Source organism: Diplotaxodon limnothrissa, linkage group LG3 (assembly GCF_057381915.1).
Source record: "Diplotaxodon limnothrissa isolate DT_005_m linkage group LG3, D_limnothrissa_male_GT1.1, whole genome shotgun sequence".
Lineage (NCBI taxonomy): Eukaryota > Metazoa > Chordata > Actinopteri > Cichliformes > Cichlidae > Diplotaxodon > Diplotaxodon limnothrissa.
The window spans coordinates 38,878,910-38,899,465 of NC_140598.1; the positions used below are offsets into that span (position 1 = coordinate 38,878,910).

Below are 20,556 nucleotides of genomic sequence, written 5' to 3' on the forward strand. Positions count from 1 at the left end.
TGTGAGGAGATGTTCAGAGAAACAGATTAAATTTTTTCCATCTATTTAGAAAATGAACCACATCACTACCTTGTATCAGAAAAAAGCATTTTTTTTCAGCTCTGAACACTGCAGGTTTTTCTTCTAGATGCTTCTGTTGCCGTGGTTGTAGTTCTTGTAGTTTTGGTGAGTCTGTGTAATAAGGATCATGAACAGGATTAGATATTGTCATCAGTGAATGAAGTAGATTTTCATTTTTGCTGTGTCACTCACAGGGAGAAGATGGTCTGCAGGATCCTGCTGCTCATCATCCTCACCTCATGTGTCTCTGGTTAGTTTACAGCTTCACTTTATGAACTCCAAATAAAGCTCAACAACAGATTTGTTCCAGTTCTCAGTGTGTCTGCTCCTCTCTTTCCCTCTCTGTCTCCTCAACAGGATCATTTGTAGTCAATGTGACACAGACCTGCTATCAGGCAGAGGAGAACCACAACATCACACTGGAGTGGACGTTCACCACCAAACCTGACAACTCCACAAACTCTGTTTCCATCATCTGTCAACAGATGACTAATTATGAAACCTCAGGCTTCTATCATGTGTCCAGTGGTGTTGAGGTGTCAGAGTCTCAGGATGCAAAGTTTTCAGGACGAGTCCAGAGTGACAAAGACGCCCTCAGAGAAGGACGAATCAGACTTCAACTGTCCAGACTCAGGACTGATGACTCGGGTCTGTACCTGTGTGAGGTCAACACTGATTATGGCTTCAGTGTTGGAAGATGTGGACTCAACGTAACTGGTATCTTTATTTAGTTAAAATATTGCATTTTTTAAAAATAATTGGTTTGTCATGTTTATGTCTGGAATGATGTATGAAAACCTGCAGATTATTATTCAAACTTTGATGGACCAGTTAAACACAAAACTCTTTTATGTATTCGTCTAAACATTGAAGGCTAGATCTGAACTCAAACTGAATAAAACAGGAGCTTCATTTTATAAATTATGGAAGGAGGATTATCCCCTTCAATTTCTGTTTTATTCTACACATTAAAGTTATTATTTTTTGGAGATCATTATTATTTTATTGTGATCCGTAACTCTAACACTGTGAGCTGAACTGTTATCATTTTGATTCTGATCATTAACGTTAGTGTCTCCATGTTCTTACAGCAGCTGCTGATCAGCTCCAACCTCACAGACCAACAACAAAAACGACAACAGACATTGGAGGAATGACCGGTTTCTACATTTTAATGGGAGTGTTGGCAGCTCTGCTGGCACTGTTTGCAATACTTTTAGTTGTTTTCAGAAATGAAGAGAGGATACAAAATCCTATAGCAGATGTACAGATGCTGAGCTTCTTATGGTAAAAACCCATCAGTACTGACAGGAACCTACAGTCCAAGAACAACTATTATAAAGAAGCTTGACAAAACATAAAGCCGCAGCTGCAAATTTGCTCTGCTGTTAACCATTATAACCAGCAGATGGAAATGTTGGATTGCATTCAATCATGTAGTAACAGCAGTAGGTGTTAGTTGGTTTAACACCAGGTTTCTCCTGGTTTTAGCAGACTGTTGTATAAACCCATGTAATCTGTAATATTAATATGAATGTTGCTTATTGTTGTGTATTATTTCTACACAAAGCATACAAAGTGTTCATTCCTGTGCTGTGGGAATACCTGTACAAACTGAATAAATGACTGGACTCCATCTGATCAACTGCTGTATCTTCTCAGAGACAACGCAGGAAGATACCCATTACAAAGAGCTACACTATATCCAGTCTTACTAGTAACTATTAGGATCTCAGGGTTTCTGCCTTGTACTTTTTAATATTGTGGATTTGTGATTTGTTTCTGGAGTTGTATGTGATACTTTTTATTTTCCTTAGTCCTCTGATGTTTAGTATTTTTCCCAAGTGCCTAGACCAGTGATCTAGGTGTTTCGTTTTTAATTCCTTGTTTAGTTTAATCAGTTCCCTTTCATTTCTTTTCTTGGCCTGTCTCTGTGTCTCCTCCCTGCATTCAGTCAGTCTTGTCTCCATTATTGCTAACCGCAAATCCAGAAACATCAAAGTCCAAGACTGCAAAACAATCAGAGATGAGAACAAAACAACAAATTGAAATTCTGCAAAAACAATAACTCAAGAAATGAAATGCAACAGAGACTAAAGACATGGAATACAAGAGTATAAGATAAAATAAACATTCAAACCTCAACACATATGAATCAAAAATTTCAAAGGCCACAATATGAAGACTTACAACAAAAATCAAGAGAACATGACATGAAGCTTGGATTCTTAAAGCCAAGTTAACTTCACACAACGTCTTTCTTTAATGACCAAAACTGAATCAGTCTAGACTAATCAGCCTGAGCTGTCACATGCTGGAGGATTCTTTAAACGTTTAAAGGACAAATGGATTTTAGCACATGGTGATTTATGAGCACCTCAAACCCAGGCACCAAGAAAACAAGTCGAAGGCTTTCTTTTGATGACGGTCACAATGACGCAGTGACTCATCTTGCTGGCGTAATACTGGGTGGGAAGGTACGCTATTTGAACACTTGAATGTAACATAACTTCACAAACTGCATTCCAGTCATATGCAAATGAAATATAACGAAGGTAAACTTTAGCTCCTCCTGACAGCTTCTATTAATAATATTCTCAACCCAACCCTTAAATCCTGTTTGCGTTACAGCTCATTCTGGTCTTAAATGTGTTAAATTATATTCAGTATTACTCAGCATGTTAACAAGAGGCAAGCCTTATAAAAATAAGATCCAAAGTCTTAGTAAACAAACTCATAGAGACTTAGGGGAATTCAAAAATGAATTTCTGATATTTCAAGACCTGGGAAATTATTAAGACTTGATGAGGGTGCACGGTGGCACGGTGGTTAGCACTGTTGCCGCACAGCAAGAAGGTCCTGAGTTCAATTCCAACATCAGGCCGGGGTCTTTCTGTGTGGAGTTTGCATGTTCTCCCTGTTTTTGCGTGGGTTCCCTCCGGGTACTCCGGCTTCCTCCCACGGTCCAAAGACATGCAGCTTGTGGGGATAGGTTAATTGGATAATCCAAATTGTCACTAGGTGTGAATGGTTGTCTGTCCTTGTGTGTTGGCTCTGCGACAGACTGGCGACCTGTCCAGGGTGTACCCTGCCTCTCGCCCTATGACAGCTGGGATAGGCTCCAGCGACCCTGAAAAGGATAAGCAAATGGATGGATGATGAGGGAGAAATTAAAATTTTGACCTTTGTGGAATCTGGTACGTCATCTGAATAGTTGACTTGTTGCCAACTTAAACAGAAGGCGGGGCTTCACTGCCTCAGGATTACTGAAGACCTGACACTACCTGACATAAGAGGAAACAGCAGGAGTACGCAGTTGATCTTTTACTATGCTTCTTTAACTCCTTCTTCATACTTCTCAGGATATAGATCTGTCCTCAGGATCTCTTTACTGTACCGGAGCTGAAGCATCAGCAGCGCCTTGATATCTGTGCGGCTCTAAGTCCAGGGTTGATTCTCAAAATCCGGTTTCCAAAGCAATTGTAAGTTAAACAGTGATATTTTCTGTGTTGTTTTTTCTTGCAGTCTATTTGTACCTTCAGCTTCTGCAGTGAAGGCTGCTGCGTTGGGTCTAAATTGGCTTTGTGTTTTGTGTGGACCACTAATTGAGATCCAGCTGACATTTATTGTTTTTCAACTACATTTTTGTACTTCTATCTTATTTTATCTTATGCTACTTTCTACTTCTAGTTCACTAAAACCTTTCTCTTTGTACTTCATATCATTGGCTTTCAACTTAAACCTAAATCTGTAAATATGTGAGTATGGATTTATGGTCTTAAGGCCACCAATGACCCCAGTCTAAAAGAGGACTCAGACCTCCCATGTTTGTGCAGTCTATGCCTATTTGTCCTAAATTCGGGTAACTGGTGTTTTAATTGTTTTTGAATTCACCTACAATGTTGTGCTGTATCTAATATTGCTGTTACTTGAATGTATCTGTTCCATTTCAGTCTGTTTCTTCTATGCTATTGTTTATGTTGTTACACATTTGTATTACATCTGCACTACAGTTCTCTGTTCACTGTTCTGAACAGAGAAACAATAACAGATGTCTGTTCTCTGTTCAAGTCCTTACAAATTCTCCTAATAACCAGTCCTGGAACGTGCAAGATTTTCCATCTGGCTCTAGTTAAAGTGGTTGAGAAAGGGAGACAGGAGATAACAATTTACTATTCCAACATATCTCTTAACAGCCCTTTCAGGAGACTATACATTCTAGGTGATGCCCTAAAATGCCCTATGAAATAGAAATTATGGAGTCACCTTTTGTTCTGTTTATATCTCTGCACAGCGGACAGGAATAAAGCTGTGACTGTTTTTAATGTCTTTAGCTCAAAAAAAAAAAAGACCTTTTCTTACTTTTCCAAACATGCTGTGAGTAACTTAGTTGGTTCATTACATGTTTTTTTGTTTTTTTTTATATCTTCAGTAACAGTAAATTGTTTTCTAGTGCTTGGGTTTCCTAACAGGATAATGAACAAGATCAACAGTTGCAAGGAATGAATAAAATCAATCTGTCTCCTCTCACAGGGAGAAGATGATCTGCAGGATCCTGCTGCTCGTCATCCTCCCCTCATGTGTCTCTGGTTAGTTTACAGCTTCACTTTATGAACTCCAAATAAAGCTCAACAACAGATTTGTTCCAGTTCTCAGTGTGTCTGCTCCGATATATCTCCTCAACAGAATCATTGAATGCGACACAGACCTCCTATCATGCAGTGGAGAGTGGGACTGTCACCCTGGAGTGGACATTCAAAACTGCAACTAATACCCCCTCCAATTTTCTTTCCATCATCTGTGAAAAGGAAGATGATGATAAAGCCTCAGTCTTATATCATTTTCGTCAAGGTGTTGAGGTGTCAGAGTCTCAGAATAAAAGGTTTTCAGGACGAGTCCAGAGTGACAAAGACGCCTTCAGAGAAGGACGAATCAGACTTCAACTGTCCAGACTCAGGACTGATGACTCGGGTCTGTACCTGTGTGAGGTGAGCACAGGTTATCACTTTCACGTTGAGAGCTGTCAACTCAATGTCACTGGTAAGTCAACAAAAGGTGAATTCAATCCAGAACAGTCCAAAAATGCATATATAAAAAAACAAAAAAAAACAACAACAACATTGCAAAGCAATTGCAAAGTAAATAAAACAGTGTGAATTCATCTCATTTGATTTTTAGAAACCAACTAATAATATGTATGTGTATCAGTAGATCCTGTCAGTCGTCTTGCATATATATTTAGGCAGTGAAGCAAATAATTACTTTTACAACTACCATTAATGATAAAATTATTCTCTTTGACAGACTAATCACCTACATTTTTCTGTCCTTTGCACCAGCAGCTGTTCATTCCCAACACAAGAGATCAATTTGGAGTACCCAATCAGACAGATGGGAAAGAGCCACCCTCTACCCTTTTCTGGGACTGGTACCTCTACTGGTTGTGCTCTTCTCTGCCTGCAGACGCCATAATCGACTCAGAAGGCATAAAGGTTTTATGTAGGTCTTCAATGATGTGCATACTTTTCTCTACACAACCAGCCAGACCGGTTTTCTCTACTCCTACTGTCTCTAAGTACTGAGAGAAACTAAAGTGCCTTGAGGTGACTTTTGCGACTTGGCGATACATAAATAAAACTGAACTGACCTAAACTGAAACCAGGACTAAGAGAACTCTCTTGGAGCCATTTCTAACAGCCTTAATTGTCAGAGCATTAGTCGAAAACTCAAGTGAGAAAACCTGAAGACAAACCACCCAAGAGTGTGAATGTTTCAAGTGTCAGGAAACGACTTTGTAATATGACATTCATGTTTTATGTTCATATTATTGTAAGTTTAAATGATGTAACTGCCATTTAATGATTTAAACTTCAGCATAACTTAACAATGAGCAGCCTCCTTCTTTAAAAACATTGTTGGGAGTGTGTGAGCTGAGAAACGCTGTCTGCAGGCTGCACAGTAACTGTAACTTGGCCGTGCGCGTGAATGTATGCAACATCTTTTCTGTTTTGTTTTGTTTTTGTCCTGTATGCCATGCAATGCTATTTATCAAAGTCAGTATTATATGCATTTTAAGATTCAGGAATTAATTAAAGACACTTCCAATCTTTCTGATTCCCATTAATTGAAGCATTTTGACAGCTATTTAGATGTTGTGTATCAAAGATCACTGTGACGAGAAAAACTTAATGAAGTGATTTGTGATGTTGTTGAGCTGAGTGACTGCACTGTTAAAAAAAACCATCTTTAAAAAACAGTAATATTCCGGCAGCTGGGGCGCCAAAATACTACCGTAAAATAACAGAAAATAACTTCCTCATAAAAATACGGTTATTCCCAGTAATGACAATACAGTTTGTTGCGCTAATTTTACATGGGATTCTGCCTTTTCCAAGTGCTTTTAGACATTACATTTTAACGTGATCAAACAATGAAATTACCTATAAGCAAGGTCAATGAATGTGGCAATATGAATCATAATACGTAAATGTACAGAAATATACAGTTAACAGTTGGTTTAAATAATAATGGATTGCATGCCCTGGGACAGACTGACAGAGGAGAGGCTGCCATATCGCACCATTGGCCCCTCTGGACATCAACAGTAGGCGAAGAGTCTAGACCACAGACACAATACCAAGAGTGCCCGAGCCGGGGCTTGAACCTGCAACCTTCTGATTACAAGGTGAACTGCCAACTCTTGAGCCACAATGGCCCTAAGTTTCAGTGATAATAATACTTATGTGATGTAACACAAGCTTATAGGAATCATGTTATATACTTTTCCATAGCACTACATTTGAATTCAAAAGTTCAATCTTTCAATCATGATACATTTGTGAATGTATTTTAACAATCTAAATATGCATATGTACAGACAGATACATTTAATAATCATGGAAATTATGTTTTATTACATTACAGTGATGTAATGTTAATTTACATTTGAAATGTGAAATCACAGTCTATTTACGTAACTTTAATGATATTCTAGAAGAACAGAACAAAACTGTAAAATGCACAGTAGAATACTTTTATATTAAGATTTTTTCCTACAGTGCAGCCATACCTTGTGGTTGTTAGTTCACATTCATTGGCCGATGCTTAGCGTCATGTTATTATGTGTCCCAACATCCAATGGCATGTCACATTGTTTTCATGGCCACACCCTCATCCCAGGTGCAGAGGCCTATTTCTGTTCAGGAATGTTGTGAACACTTTGAGATTTATATTGATTGCAATTCCCAACTCTACATTTATTTTTTAAAATATATAATTAGCACAGCGTGGCCGTGCAATGTTTTATATGTTTTTTTTAGTTTTTATTCCTATTAATTATATTTTCACTTGTTACCTCTGAATTATCGAATCAGACCTAGATGACATGAAACTTTCAGCAAAATTATAATTCAAATACTGCTTTAATTATTGATTATTCTCATTAATTTTTGATCATTTTATATTTAATGAACAGGCTTAGTGTCAGCTTTGCAACTGAAAGGCGTGGACACGATAGGTATTTGGGTTAGTGACCTGGTTGCCAAGGCTTTTGTAGGAATATGCCTTTAATCTCACAAATGTTTGTCATGACAGTTTGAATGACTCAGTTCTTTACTTATGTTTGAAATAAGATAAGATAAGATAAGATAAGATAAGATAAGATAAGATAAGATAAGACTTTATTGATCCCACAACGGGGACATTTTTGCATCACCTCAGCTCAGGTACAGATATATGAAGGAAATACAAAAATACAATTAAGCTATCAATGAAAAAAAGTAAGATAATACACTATATACAATGGTAGCATACACAGTATGTGATTATGGATATAGTTGGAAATATGGAAGACATAAACTATATAGCTTGGAAGGTCATGGAAGGTCCATTATGCATGAAGTGGTGACCGTGGATGTTCACAGTGTCCAGTGACTTATGACATCGTGATTGAGGAGTTATAGAGTCTAACTGCTGTTGGGACGAATTATCTGCGAAAGCGCTCCTTCCTGCAGCGAGGGTGTTTCAGTCTCTGACTAAAGGAGCTGCTCAGCCCACTCACATACTCATGCAGTGGGTGATGTGGGTTGTTCATGATGGATGTCAGCTTTACTAACATCCTCCCCTCACCAACCACCTCCACAGACTCCAGGGGACATCCCAGCATGGAGCTAAACCTCCGCACCAGTTTGTCAATCCTGCTCCTGTCCCTGTCCGTGCACCCACTCTCCCAGCAGGCCACTGCATAGAAAAGGGCAGATGCTACCACAGTGTCATAGAATGTCCTTAACAGAGTCCTGCAGACTCCGAAGGACCTCAGTCTCCTCAGCAGGTGGAGTCGACTCTGGATGTCTGTATTTGTAGTCCAGTCCAGTTTATTGTTGAGGTGAACACCCAGGTACTCATAAGAGTCCACTATCTCAATGTCTTTCCCTTGGATGTTCACCGGTGTTGTAGGGGGTGACTTCCTCCTGAAGTCTATGATCATCTCCTTTGTCTTGCCGCGTTGATTTGGAGTACGTTGGTCTCACACCAGCCAACAAAGTCACTGATGACCCCCTGTATTCCTGATCATTCCCGTCTGATACGCATCCAATGATGGCTGTATCATCTGAGAACTTCTGTAGATGGCAATCGTCCGAATTATAACAGAAGTCTGAAGTGTAAAGGCTGAACAGGAAAGGTGAGAGAACCGTGCCCTGTGGTGCCCCCGTGCTGCAGATTACCACCTCGGACACACAGTCATGGAGCCTCACATACTGTGGTCTGTTGGTAAGGTAGTCGATGGTCCATGCAGTCAGCTGTTTGCCTACTCCGGCTCCCTCCAGCTTCCCTCTCAGTAGTGCGGGTTGGATGATGTTGAAAGCACTGGAGAAGTCAAAAAATATGATCCTCACAGTGCTCCCCGCCTGCTCTAGGGAGAGAGGGATCGGTGTACCAGGTAGATGACAGCGTCATCCACCCCAATTCCAGAACGGTAGGTGAACTGCAGGGGGTCCAACACTGAGCCCACCAGTGGCTGAAGGTGATGCAAGATGAGCCTTTCCATGGTCTTCATCAGATGAGAAGTCAAGGCAACAGGCCTGAAGTGGTTGGGCTCCCTGGGGTGTGCGATTTTTGGCACCGGAACCACACAGGAAGTCTTCCACAGTTCAGGAACCCTCTCCAGGCTCAGGCTCAGGTTGAAGATGTACAGGGCCACCTGACAGAGCTGGTCTGCACAGTCCCTGAGCACCAGTTAATGCCCAATTTAACGTGTGCTGTTCTCATTGTAAGATTGTGTGAAACTGAAACTCTCCTTTCCTTGGAATAAAAGGAGGAAATGTTGTCAGAGTTGGCTCGATCGCTGTGACACAGTAGTAAAACTGTCCTGTAACCCTTCACTCAGTCCACTACCAGCTTTTTAAGAGCTCATCCCATTTCTGATCCAAGTATTATTACCAGTGTTTTATTAAAATCAAGCACAACTGAATTGTTTCAGGTTTTTAGTCACATACACTATAGACTGCTGTGTAGAATATTCTCCATATGTGAATGGTGTGTGAGATCTTCATTTGAATGAAAATTGAATTTAAGTAACTTGTTTTCTATAACGGCTTAAGAGTCAGGTTACCAGGGTGCACCCAGAATCGAGAACTGAGAACTAACACTCGGCCAAGTCTCTATATTAGCAGTTTAATGTGTTTTTATTTTATTTTATTTATTTATTTAGTTTCATTTTTTAAAAAATGTAAAATTTTTGTTTCCACAGTTGTGTAAAATGCCCAAAACCTGTGGTTGTCAAACCTATGGTTTGGTTTACAAAAGCCAGTTGGTTCTTTCCAGTTAAATTCCTCTCTATGTGTCTTATTTAAACACACCACTGTGCTCCTATAGTTGAACCTATTGGTCCGTTAATATAATCTATTCAAGAATTCTCCTTATTGTGTTACAAACTGATTCTTTGGCAGCAGAAACAGTTAAGAAACTTTCTGAAAATGTAGTGGAAAACCACTGAACAGTGAGTTAACTGTGGCATATAACAAATTCAGATTAATCTGATGCAGGTTTATCTATCTCTGTCAGCCTTCAAAATGCAAACCAAAACTGTTGAGCATGTCTGTTGAATCCAAAAAAGCAGCAGCTCCTTCCATGCTCACTTCATGTCCTTCTAAGTTGTCTTTTTGACAGTCAAGCGACATAACAGCTGTTTCTACGCCCAGTGTCTCAAGACTGCATACCTTTAACAATGTATAGGATAAAACAGCTATCCATAAATGCTAAACATACATGAAACTATAAAAGTTGAGAATGATTCTTTTGTGTTCTGACTTTGCTTCTGCTGCTTTTATTTATGCTTGGGATACACTGATAAACATTAAAGGTTCAATGGAGAGCTACTGTGACAGCTGGGACAGCTACAGAAAAACTTTCCCTCCTCCTTTTGTGTGTTCCTCAACTAAGTGCGTGCTACTTTGCACAACCCACCGGGACTCCCGCCCCCACGAGACTGAAAAGGGGAACGAGAGCTGTAGTCCAGGTGAAACTGAGAAGGTACCGGAGGTTAGCTTCCTGGCTGTGGGGAGACTCCCGGTGCCAGTTCCTCTCCTGACATTTGGTGTTGATGTGACCCAGGCCTCATGGCTCAAAAGCAGTATCCTCACCCTGTGTTCATCATCTGTTTTATTGTACCTGCATTATAATCAACCTGGTCCTATTTGGCCTTTTAACCCTTTAAGACCTACCATAGAACCAAGTCCGCCAGAGCTTATATTATATTTTTACATGCTGTGGAGCCATTTTTGGGAGCATTTCAAGTTGCTATACATCAATACAACCATTATAGCCCAGATTTTAATAATATGTATTCATTAAGTGCATAGTAATTACATAAATTGCAAAAAAGTGCAATAAACTACAAAAAAATTGAAAATCGTTTTTGTTTTTTTAACATATATTTCTAGTTAGAGAAATTTAAGAGGCTTATCACTCAAAACTGTAAATACAAAAAAGTTGCACAAAATAGTTTCCCACCACAGGAAATTTATTTTGAGTGTCTTCATAGTTTTATTTTTGAAATACACCAATTTTTATACACTGCAGGAAAAACAAAAATAAATATTATAGTGCAAATTTGCAAAAAAGCTGCATATGCATCAAAATAAACTATTTCCAGCAGTGCAATATGAGTCCTAAGCATCCCAGAAACGACACAGAAAGTCATAAAGTCAAACATAACTTTTACAAGCACCAGTATAGGCCCTGAGGCCCTGATGGTAAAAAACTACATTTCCGCAAAAATGACGTCACTTCTGGTTTCGGGCAGTTCATGGCGGACATGCAATAGTTTGTGCTGACGTCTATTCCAACGTAGGAAGTGTTATGAACAGCTGATCAGATCAGCAAAGTGTGTTTCTGGAATATTATATTTTTGTTGCTGCAAGTATATATGTATCTGTATTTATATATGTGCGTGTATATATAATATTCTGCTCACGTTGTGCTCCCTTACCTGTTGTAACTTCTTTCGGTGCTGTGCTTTTGGAAACTGAATTTCCCAGAGGAACCCACCTGAGGGATTAATAAAGTTTTATCTTATCTTATCTTATCTTATCTTATCTTATCTTATCTTATCTTATCTTATCTTAAGCAGGCTCTTTTCATAATATGCCACCACTCTGGTCTTAACGTAAACATTTAGGATAAGTATGTATAAAAAAGCAAATGGGCTTCGTATTTTATCAGTTTTGCATGCATTTTGGATTTGTTCAGTTCACACACAGGAGGCCCTGTAGGGCTGGGGTGCATTGTGTGACGGACTAACAATACTAGCAATTGGGACAAGTAATGTCACCTCTCTGGTGGAGAAGTTATTGCATTTTGAGGTTGCAAGGTACTGGCTAGATATAGTCAGGCTCACCGCAATCCATAATTTGGGCTCTGGAACCAGTATCCTGGAGAGGGGCTGGACTCTATCTCAGTCTGGAGTTGCAAGACTGAGACAGAGTCCAGGTACTGGAGTGAGAGGCGGTGGGCTGGGGCGGGTATCCTAGTATCCCCTTGGCTTGCCGTCTGTACGTTGGGGTTTCTCCTAGTGGATGAGAGGTTTTGTTTCCTTGGCTTCAGGTTGGGGAATGGGTCTGTGGTTATGCGCCAAGTAGAGGTTTAAAGTACTCAGTCTTGTTGGAGTTCCCGTTGGGGTGCTGGAGGGTGCTCCGCCTAGGGACTGTGTTGTCCTACTGGCCGACTTCAATGCTCATGTGGGCAACAGCAGTGAGACCTGGAGGGGTGTGATTGGGAGGAACGGCCTCGCGGATCTGAACCAAGTTGTGTGTTGTTGTTGGACTTCTGTGCAAACCACAGTTTGGCCATGACGAGCACCATGTTTGAACATAAGTTTGGCCATAACTGCACATGGGAGTGTGTGGGAGGAGCTTGGAGAGGCCATGAAAAAGACTTTTGGACTGCCTCAAAGAGAGGTAGTGATGCTGCACTGGTCCCTCGAGCTAAGTGTTAAAAAGAAGCTCTCAATTTACCAGTCAATCTACGCCCCTACCCTCACGTATGGTCACGAGCTGTGGACAGTGACCAAAAGAACGAGATCGTGAAGGGTGGCTGGCCTCTCCCTTAGAGATAGCGTAAGAAGTTCGGCCATCTGGGAGGGGCTCAGAGTAGAGCCGCTGCTCTTCCGAATAGAAAGGAACCAGTTGAGATGGTTTGGGCATCTGACAAGGATGCCTCCCGGGGTGGATGAGGTATTCTGGGTATGTCCCACCGGGAGGAGACCTGTTTGTGTTATTCACTCTGTCATTCATATTCTGTTGTGTGTCCCCACAAACCACTTTTCACAAACAGAACTCTTGCATCCTTTTTATTTCCTTGGTGGAAGCTAAGTACTCTAACTGCTCTTCACAGCGATTTTTATTGTCCTGAATGTACTCAGTTTTACAAGCTTCTATTACTAGTCTTTTTAAAGTTGTCTGTAAAAGTTAACAATAAATACCATTTTAGTTGTCATCATTGTGCTTGTGACTTACCATGTGAGGCAGCTTGCTAAGTTTACCGCCATTCTGGCCGACAATTCCAAGACCATTTGGTGATGGATCTTTTGTATTAAAAAAAAAGTATGACGATTTTTTTGGTCTAAATGTAAAGTTAACAAAACTGACAACTTAAGACTAATCTTTTTTACCTTCTGTGTTGTAATCTTTAAAATTTTCATAAATTTGAAATTTCACTACAACGTCAGGAGTTTGTTATGAGGTGTTGCAAAGTTCAGTACAGTTCAGTTGTATTTATACAGCGCCAAATCACAACAACAGTTGCTTCAATGTGCTGTATAGTATAATAAAATAATACAAAGTGAGCTCACACTCAACTAAACCCCCTTTGAGCATGTACTTTGTCACAATGGAAACGTAAAACTCCCTTTAAAGTAGTGATGTGACGTTCTGTATCGAGGCTTCGAAGCTTGTGTCGAGTAATGGAGGGGGCGTTTCCGCGATGTGCGTATCGAGGCTTGCTTCATTTATGGGAGGAGCTGAAAATGATGACGTCCGAAGCCTCGCTGCCCGGCTGTACCACGTGACTGGTTCATGAAGTGGTTCGAACTTTGCCGTGAGATATGACAGCGATATAAACCCCTCAGACTTCATTCAAAATGTAGGTGTTTGATGGAGAGTTGCGGTTAGTGAGAGTTTGGAGACAGTTTGGAGGTTTATGAGAGTGAGGAGAGAAAGTCAGGAGAGAATGGAGCCAGCTAAGAAGAGGAGGATGTCCTCCCCTGTGTGGGAACATTTTGATCCTATTCCTCCCAACAAGGTATGTAAATTTCTACAGAAGATGTATTTTCATAATACTGATGGTGCAATACAATTTATGTTAAGCAGCTTTACTTTTGTACAAGGTGAAGTGGTTGCTATGTGCCAGGGAGCTGGGATATAGCAACAACACCTCATCCATGCTTAGGCACTGCAGAGCTTTGCATGAGAATAAGGGGAACACCGATTGTGGAGCAAGACCAGGTGAGCCATCAAATGCCATCATAATATAGCATGCAGTAATGTTACTAAATGATATAACAATATTATACAGCTGTAATAAGTTACGTGTGTGATATTTATATTTGTGCTTTATCTTTATTGTCTTTCCTCAGGAGAACAATCTCAAATAGATGAAGACCTGGTCAGCATGGTGATTGAGGACTCCCAGCCATTTAGCATTGTGGAGGACAAAGGATTCAAAAGATTTGTTAAATCATTAAATCCTAGCTATGCTCTCCCCACTAAAGATTATAAAAGCAGTGAAAATTTAGTTTTTACTGAATAGAATATGGGCAGGACTGACGCCTCAGTGTGTAGCTGTCCATACCTCAACGTTACAAGAGCACAACCACTGTCCATACCCCAACCACACCTCACCTCACAGTAAATGATTATTTCCATTTTAAGCATTTCCAAATGATCATTTTCCATACTGCCAGTATAAATATACACAGTATACTGCCATCAATACAATATAGATGTTTTACACACTCCTTTTGTTGTTGACATTTACAGGCTGTGTGCAAAAGGCCACACACTTCAAATTCATGCCAACTAATATTTTTACGTCCAGTAGGTGTCCTGCTAGAGCAAATGAAGCTTCAAGAAGCTTTGCGCTGGGGTGAACCAATTGGATGAAAAGCTTCAGTGCTTCATGAAGCTTCATCTGCCCATCACTACTTTAAAGTGGGAGAAACCTTCTGCAGAACCAGGCTCAGGGAGGGGCAGTCATCTGCCACAACTGGCTGACAACAACTATAACCAGTTAGAACCAGTTCAAAACCAGTTAAAGTGGTTCTCCAGAGGCCTGGTAATGAACTAATCATGTGATTCAGGTGTGTTGACCCAGGGTGAGATCTAAAACCTGCAGGACACCGGCCCTCAAAACCTGGAGTTCAACACCCCTGATTTATGTAAACAACTGCAGCTGTTCCCATCATGCCGCAGTGTTTTTCGACAGAAAGTGTCACCACCATTGTTTGTGTTGTTGATCAAAAAGATCGATCATTTTATTTTATGAAAGCAGAGACAGAAGCTGATAGCAGAAAAACTCAGCAGAATCAAGTGTTAGATTTTCAGTGCTGAGAGAGAAAAAGTCATTTCAACGCCAACTAAATATTCTTTAAGTAGAATAATGTTACGATTAAGAGTTGGCGTAAACAACTTTGTTGCTTTATATGTACACATTCAGTGTTTTATATATTTTAAATAATTATCAAACTCCTGTCCTTCTTGTAATACACCTTGTAAAGTAATAGTACCAAACATGTTAGATTACACTTGGTATTATAGACCTCTTTAAGATCTTCTGACCCTTTGATAAAATGATTTGGACACACACATATACAGAAGAATCATAACTTCTTTCATATAAATAAGGACTTGTTTACAATATATACACATAAACATTAACTTTAGAAAAAGTAAATTCTACCTATGGTGATCCATAGTCAAATTATTAGGAGTTCACTGTAACACTTAGAATTCTTTTAACAACTTGAGTTCAGGCACATTTTAACCAGTAATAATTTATAACAGCTGATGGGAGAACAACAAGTGATTTCAATCACTCTGGATGCTAATGGACAAAAATTAAAGATTCCTCATACCATATCTAACAAAAACAAATGTTAGAACCAAAAGAGGAAGGAAATATTATTAATGATATACGTGACAAGAGCTTTGAATGTTTCCATCAGTGTTTTTGATGATGGCTGCAGACTGCAGACAGTGTTTCTCAGCTCTCACTGAGGTTGATGCTCCCACAAATCTTCCACTGCAGACCCAGCTGTTAACATGACAATCTTTGGAGTTCAGGGAAGTCATGTCCACACTCAGAAGATGATGGACGTGGCTTCTAATGAAGCAGCAAGGTGAGTGGCATCTGAATTATTCAAGTTGACTACTGCTTCACTGCATTCGCTGCCTAGGCGGTGACTGTTTAGATTTAGGTTATGTTTTCGTTTTATGATTTTATAACAGAGTTTGATCAATAAAGCTGCTGCTGGCAGTATAAGTAAAGGATACAGGTTGAGCCATCCTCGACTCTCTGGTTGTGTGTTCACTGTTGGACTTGGACGTTTGGGGTCATCCGAAGCTAACAAAAAGGACACAAGATGCATTTCTTTAATGTGAATAGTTAGTCTACATATCAACCAAAGTAAATTATCCCAAGGTTCAGGTCAAATTTGATACTCATTCCACTAAAAAACTTACCACTGATGCTGAGTCTACATCTGGCTGAGCCAAAGCCATAATCTGTGTTCAGTTCACACAGGTACAGACCCGAGTCATCAGTCCTGAGTCTAAACAGTTGAAGTCTGATTCGTCCTTCTCTGAGGGCGTCTTTGTCACTCTCAACTCGTCCTGAAAACTTTTCATCCTGAGACTCTGACACCTCAACACCTTCTTGAACACGATACAGGACTGAATCTGTACGCTCAGTTATCAGTTCACAGAGGACGTTGAGAGTTTTGGTGGATCTGTCAGGTTTGGTGGTGAACGTCCACTCCAGTGTGATGTTGTGGTTCTCCTCTGCCTGATAGCAGGTCTGTGTCACATTGACTACAAATGATCCTGTTGAGGAGACAGAGAGGGAAAGAGAGGAGCAGACACACTGAGAACTGGAACAAATCTGTTGTTGAGCATTATTTGGAGTTCATAAAGTGAAGCTGTAAACGAACCAGAGACACATGAGGTGAGGATGATGAGTAGCAGGATCCTGCAGATCATCTTCTCCCTGTGAGAGGAGACAGAGCAAGAAAGAAAATCTACAGTCTGACTCAAGACATCACTCATGACAATATCTGATCTGGTTTATGATCCTGATTGGAAAAAACATGATAGTATCCTCTAAAAAAAGAAAGCTCACTTAAGTTTATCATGTTTCTATTTATTTAAATTTTTTAGAATTCCCGTACATCATGCTTTTAAACTACAATCAAGAAACATACTGAGCCTACCAAATACTACACCAGCAAGAGCTGCTATGCAATGGAAACATATGCCATGTAGAACAGTTTGAGTGGAATTTGTAGGAGATGAGAAATTTCACCAACTGAATTGTTGCAACGATGGGATCTTATTACAGAAGCTCTTTAGAACAAACCATTGTTTCACAAATGCTTTTAAAGGCAGACTCTATGGCTAGATGCTTGATTTCATATACGTGTGACTTAAGGGTTGAAAAACTTTTGAGTGGCGTCTTTCAGTGTTAAAGAGATATGATGATTACTTCCAAAACCTGCCCTATATAGACTCATCCGGTCGAAAGTCAGTGTCCTCATTAGCCAGGGTTATATGACTGATCCAGAAGCACTACACTTATGTTAACCAAATAACTGATTTGGATTTTAGTTGGAGTAACAAATCAGCAGTGGTGGTGTTCAACTTTTTTATTGCTAAACCAGACTTAATTTCATATATAGTTATAGAAGCCTAAGATAGGTGTTTAGCTGAGGAAGTACAGTTGCCTGGACCCCCACTAATGCTGCTGACTAACACCCCCACCTTCATTCATCCAGTCACATGTGAAATTTTCAGGGTGACAGATTGAAAAACATATGAGTCACAAAGTCACTCTGTTTTGGATAAGCTACCGTGAATGGAGTTTAATATTTTGTCAACACAACAGCATCAAATTTTATTTGAAAAAAAAAAGAAAAAGAAAAACCATTAGGATGTGACCTTGATGTGTGTTTCTTTTCTTTTCTGTTTTATTTTAATAAATCGCCATTAGTCACTCTTTATTTTCACTTTGAAACAATCATTCACACTATTGACAGCTACACATTTAATAACAATGAAAAGTTTACTTAAAACAATGAGCATTAATTTTTTAGAATGAAAATTTTATAATATTCTCTTTTGCTGAACACCTGACTGCAGTGCATAAAGTAAGTTGTTAAGGGCTTTAATCCTGAGCATACTTTGGAAATATAATACACAGGCAGTAAATACATCGTCCTTCCCGGAAGTATATCTGTTCTTTTTTTTAACATCAATGGAAGACGACTCAAATCCTTCATTCTTTCTGGATGAGTTTCTGCAGATAAGTTGTATTGTTGAACATAATAGATTTTCTGGATATGTAATATTTAGACCGAAAAATGAAGAAAAAAAAACATTTTCTGTCGCTTAGAAATGAATAGTTTTCCAGCTGTATTTTAATTAAAGGTGAAGGATTATTGGCAGTTAATATTACAAAATGTCGCTCTTTCCTATGTAGGTGGTTTGGTGTGAAAATGACTCAGAGAATAAGAACTTTGCATGAGGTGGGGGAGTCACATCAAAAATGATCAGCAGATTTTGTCCATCACATTTCTCTCTCAGTGGCAATTTTGCTAAAAGGAAACCCATTAATGAGCACACCTGTGATCTTTCTAGGTTTTCAATGCATATTAACCAGAAGAGGTCACCACAAGAACAAAGACAAAAAGACCCCCCCCCCCCCCCCCCACACACACACACACACACACACACACACTACCTTCAAACCTATAACATCACCACCAAACATACACACAAATGAACAAATGTAAGAGTAAAAACCTTCAGCTCACCATGTATTGGATATTTTCAAGAATAGCATTAAGTGTGGACGTGTCCAAAGTGATAGATGAGGTACTTTCAGTGTTTACAGCAGCATAGGACAAGTGGTGACAGGTCTTCAAACACAACTAAAACTTGTTGTTGGTTAGTGGATGAGGGCGTATATAGGGGCATATGCCTTTTATTATCACTGGAGCTTTCATGAAACACTCCACAAGGCTCAGTGACTATTTAAGGCTAAATGCACTGACAGCTGGGAGCTGCTTTGTTTTGCCAAAATAAAACAGTTTGTTTTGGGAATTAAACACAAGTCAGCCTCCATTAATGAAAATACTTGCTCTCCCTGTGCTTAGTTTTAGCTAAAAACATGCTGGTGGTTGCTAATCAAGCTCTTAACACGACATGAGCCTCCACCCTCCATAGCAGGATATATTTACCCGCAGCAAAATGCACTTAAAGAGCAAACTAAAAAAGGCTCCTTCAAGGTTGATGCAAAGGCTACTGTAAAGTTTTAAAAGAGCTATGTCGCTCTGTGGTTGTGTGCAAGCATGTGTAATCTGATGATTACATCAGATTTATCTTCATCTTAAATATTACTTAACTAATATGATAAAGGTCTAAGGTGGAGGCAGAATACTTTTTTACCCAATGTACTGTGTAAAAGCCACACAGAAAAAAGTCTCAGTGGACAGCTGCTTATATAAACATATAAAGCAGATATGTGAAAAAGAACTGAAGGAGAACTGAGAAGGAGAAACAGTAAATCTACCCAGCTGTCATGTTGTTGAGTTAACTTTTTTTTTCTCGTTCATTCCTGTCAGGCCAGTTTTCCAATCTGACCACGATCTCTCTCAACATAATTATGTTTATAGATCCTCACATCATCATCTGGGTACATATGTATACATAAATAAGTAAATCTGTTTTTTTTTTGCAAGGGTACTGACAATCCAAGTGTTTTTCAGATATGTTCAGTTTGACCCTTGCATTTAAAATCAATGTCATAATGTTTTAATACAAAGCAAATTAGCTATACATCATGTTTATCATCAACATTATTTCTTTTGATTTTTCCCTCACTGTTGTTTATTTTATTCTTTACACACATCATGGCCAAGAATGAAATCTAATGAAATGAATGAAAATTCCACCACTTTTTTTATCATTCCTAAAATAACATTCATTTTGTACTTAAACTATTCCTGTTTTTTTTAATCATCTTTAACTTTCCAAAGATGAAATGTTAAGATTGCCTTGCTGAAACTTAGCTAATAGCTACAATTAAAACTTTAATTAAAATAATATTCTAACAAAATAAATTATGTAATTCTGTAAATATTTCATGAAACAATTTCTCTTCAATGAAATTGTTTGAAACTTACCAAATGTTCATCACCACCGTGCTTCAGTCTGCAGCTCACTTTCTTCTGTGCGATACTGCGCAACCTCTGTGGATTTTTATGTTTTGCCTGCAGGTGCCGACACGCCTTCGTGGTTTATACTGCGTTGGTTGAACAGAAAATGTGTTAGTTTTGAGTCCAACTCCTCATGACTTACTTTTAACACTTAGCAATGTGTTATTTAAAGTTTTAAACCTAAACATGGTTTGCTGAATTCTATACCCATACACACTAAAAAATGCTGGGTTAATTTCATAGCTCGACTTCTGGGTAAAAGCCTTAGGTTAACAAGTTGGGTTAGTTTGACCAAAAATGGGTTCAAAAATTGTGATTTAGGAGTTGGGTTGACAATGTGCTGGGTTCTTTAATGGCCTCCCTGGCTTGAATAATTAGGTTGGGTAGCTTTGATGAGATATTGGGTCAAAATATTACCCAATTGCTTGGGTTGAAGATAAGCCTCAGAAAAAGCCACATCATTCTTCACAAACTGGCATTTTCAACTAGACTGTGACCAGATCAGACTTCAC

General features: G+C 39.3%; 2 protein-coding genes and 1 pseudogene across 2 annotated transcripts; 2 read left to right on the top strand and 1 right to left on the bottom strand.

Moving 5' to 3' along the window:
- The first annotated feature begins 261 nt into the window (after positions 1–261).
- On the top strand, positions 262–1,351 carry LOC146635800 (uncharacterized). Its single transcript, XM_085350216.1, has 3 exons — positions 262–310; positions 418–777; positions 1,152–1,351. Exons 1-3 carry the CDS (start codon positions 262–264, stop codon positions 1,349–1,351), a joined length of 609 nt encoding a protein of 202 aa, XP_085206342.1.
- A 1,078-nt stretch (positions 1,352–2,429) lies between these two features.
- Positions 2,430–5,563, top strand: LOC146635801 (uncharacterized; annotated as a pseudogene).
- A 10,350-nt stretch (positions 5,564–15,913) lies between these two features.
- On the bottom strand, positions 15,914–20,022 carry LOC146635802 (uncharacterized). Its single transcript, XM_085348891.1, has 4 exons — positions 20,012–20,022; positions 16,763–16,818; positions 16,296–16,655; positions 15,914–16,176 (listed from the first exon to the last, which is right to left on the bottom strand). The coding sequence occupies exons 1-4, from the start codon at positions 20,020–20,022 to the stop codon at positions 15,914–15,916; spliced, it is 690 nt and encodes a 229-aa protein (XP_085205017.1).
- Positions 20,023–20,556: the final 534 nt, after the last annotated feature.

What these genes read in the sequence shown, in the direction of transcription:
- LOC146635800 (XM_085350216.1), top strand. Translation starts at nt 262, where the DNA reads ATGGTCTGCAGGATCCTGCTGCTCATCATCCTCACCTCATGTGTCTCT. An exon ending in CCTCACCTCATGTGTCTCTG is followed by an intron (nt 311 to 417) that starts GTTAGTTTACAG and finishes TCTCCTCAACAG; the next exon opens with GATCATTTGTAGTCAATGTG. An exon ending in ATGTGGACTCAACGTAACTG is followed by an intron (nt 778 to 1,151) that starts GTATCTTTATTT and finishes ATGTTCTTACAG; the next exon opens with CAGCTGCTGATCAGCTCCAA.
- LOC146635802 (XM_085348891.1), bottom strand. An exon ending in CCTCACCTCATGTGTCTCTG is followed by an intron (nt 16,656 to 16,762) that starts GTTCGTTTACAG and finishes TCTCCTCAACAG; the next exon opens with GATCATTTGTAGTCAATGTG. An exon ending in ATGTAGACTCAGCATCAGTG is followed by an intron (nt 16,177 to 16,295) that starts GTAAGTTTTTTA and finishes CCTTTTTGTTAG; the next exon opens with CTTCGGATGACCCCAAACGT.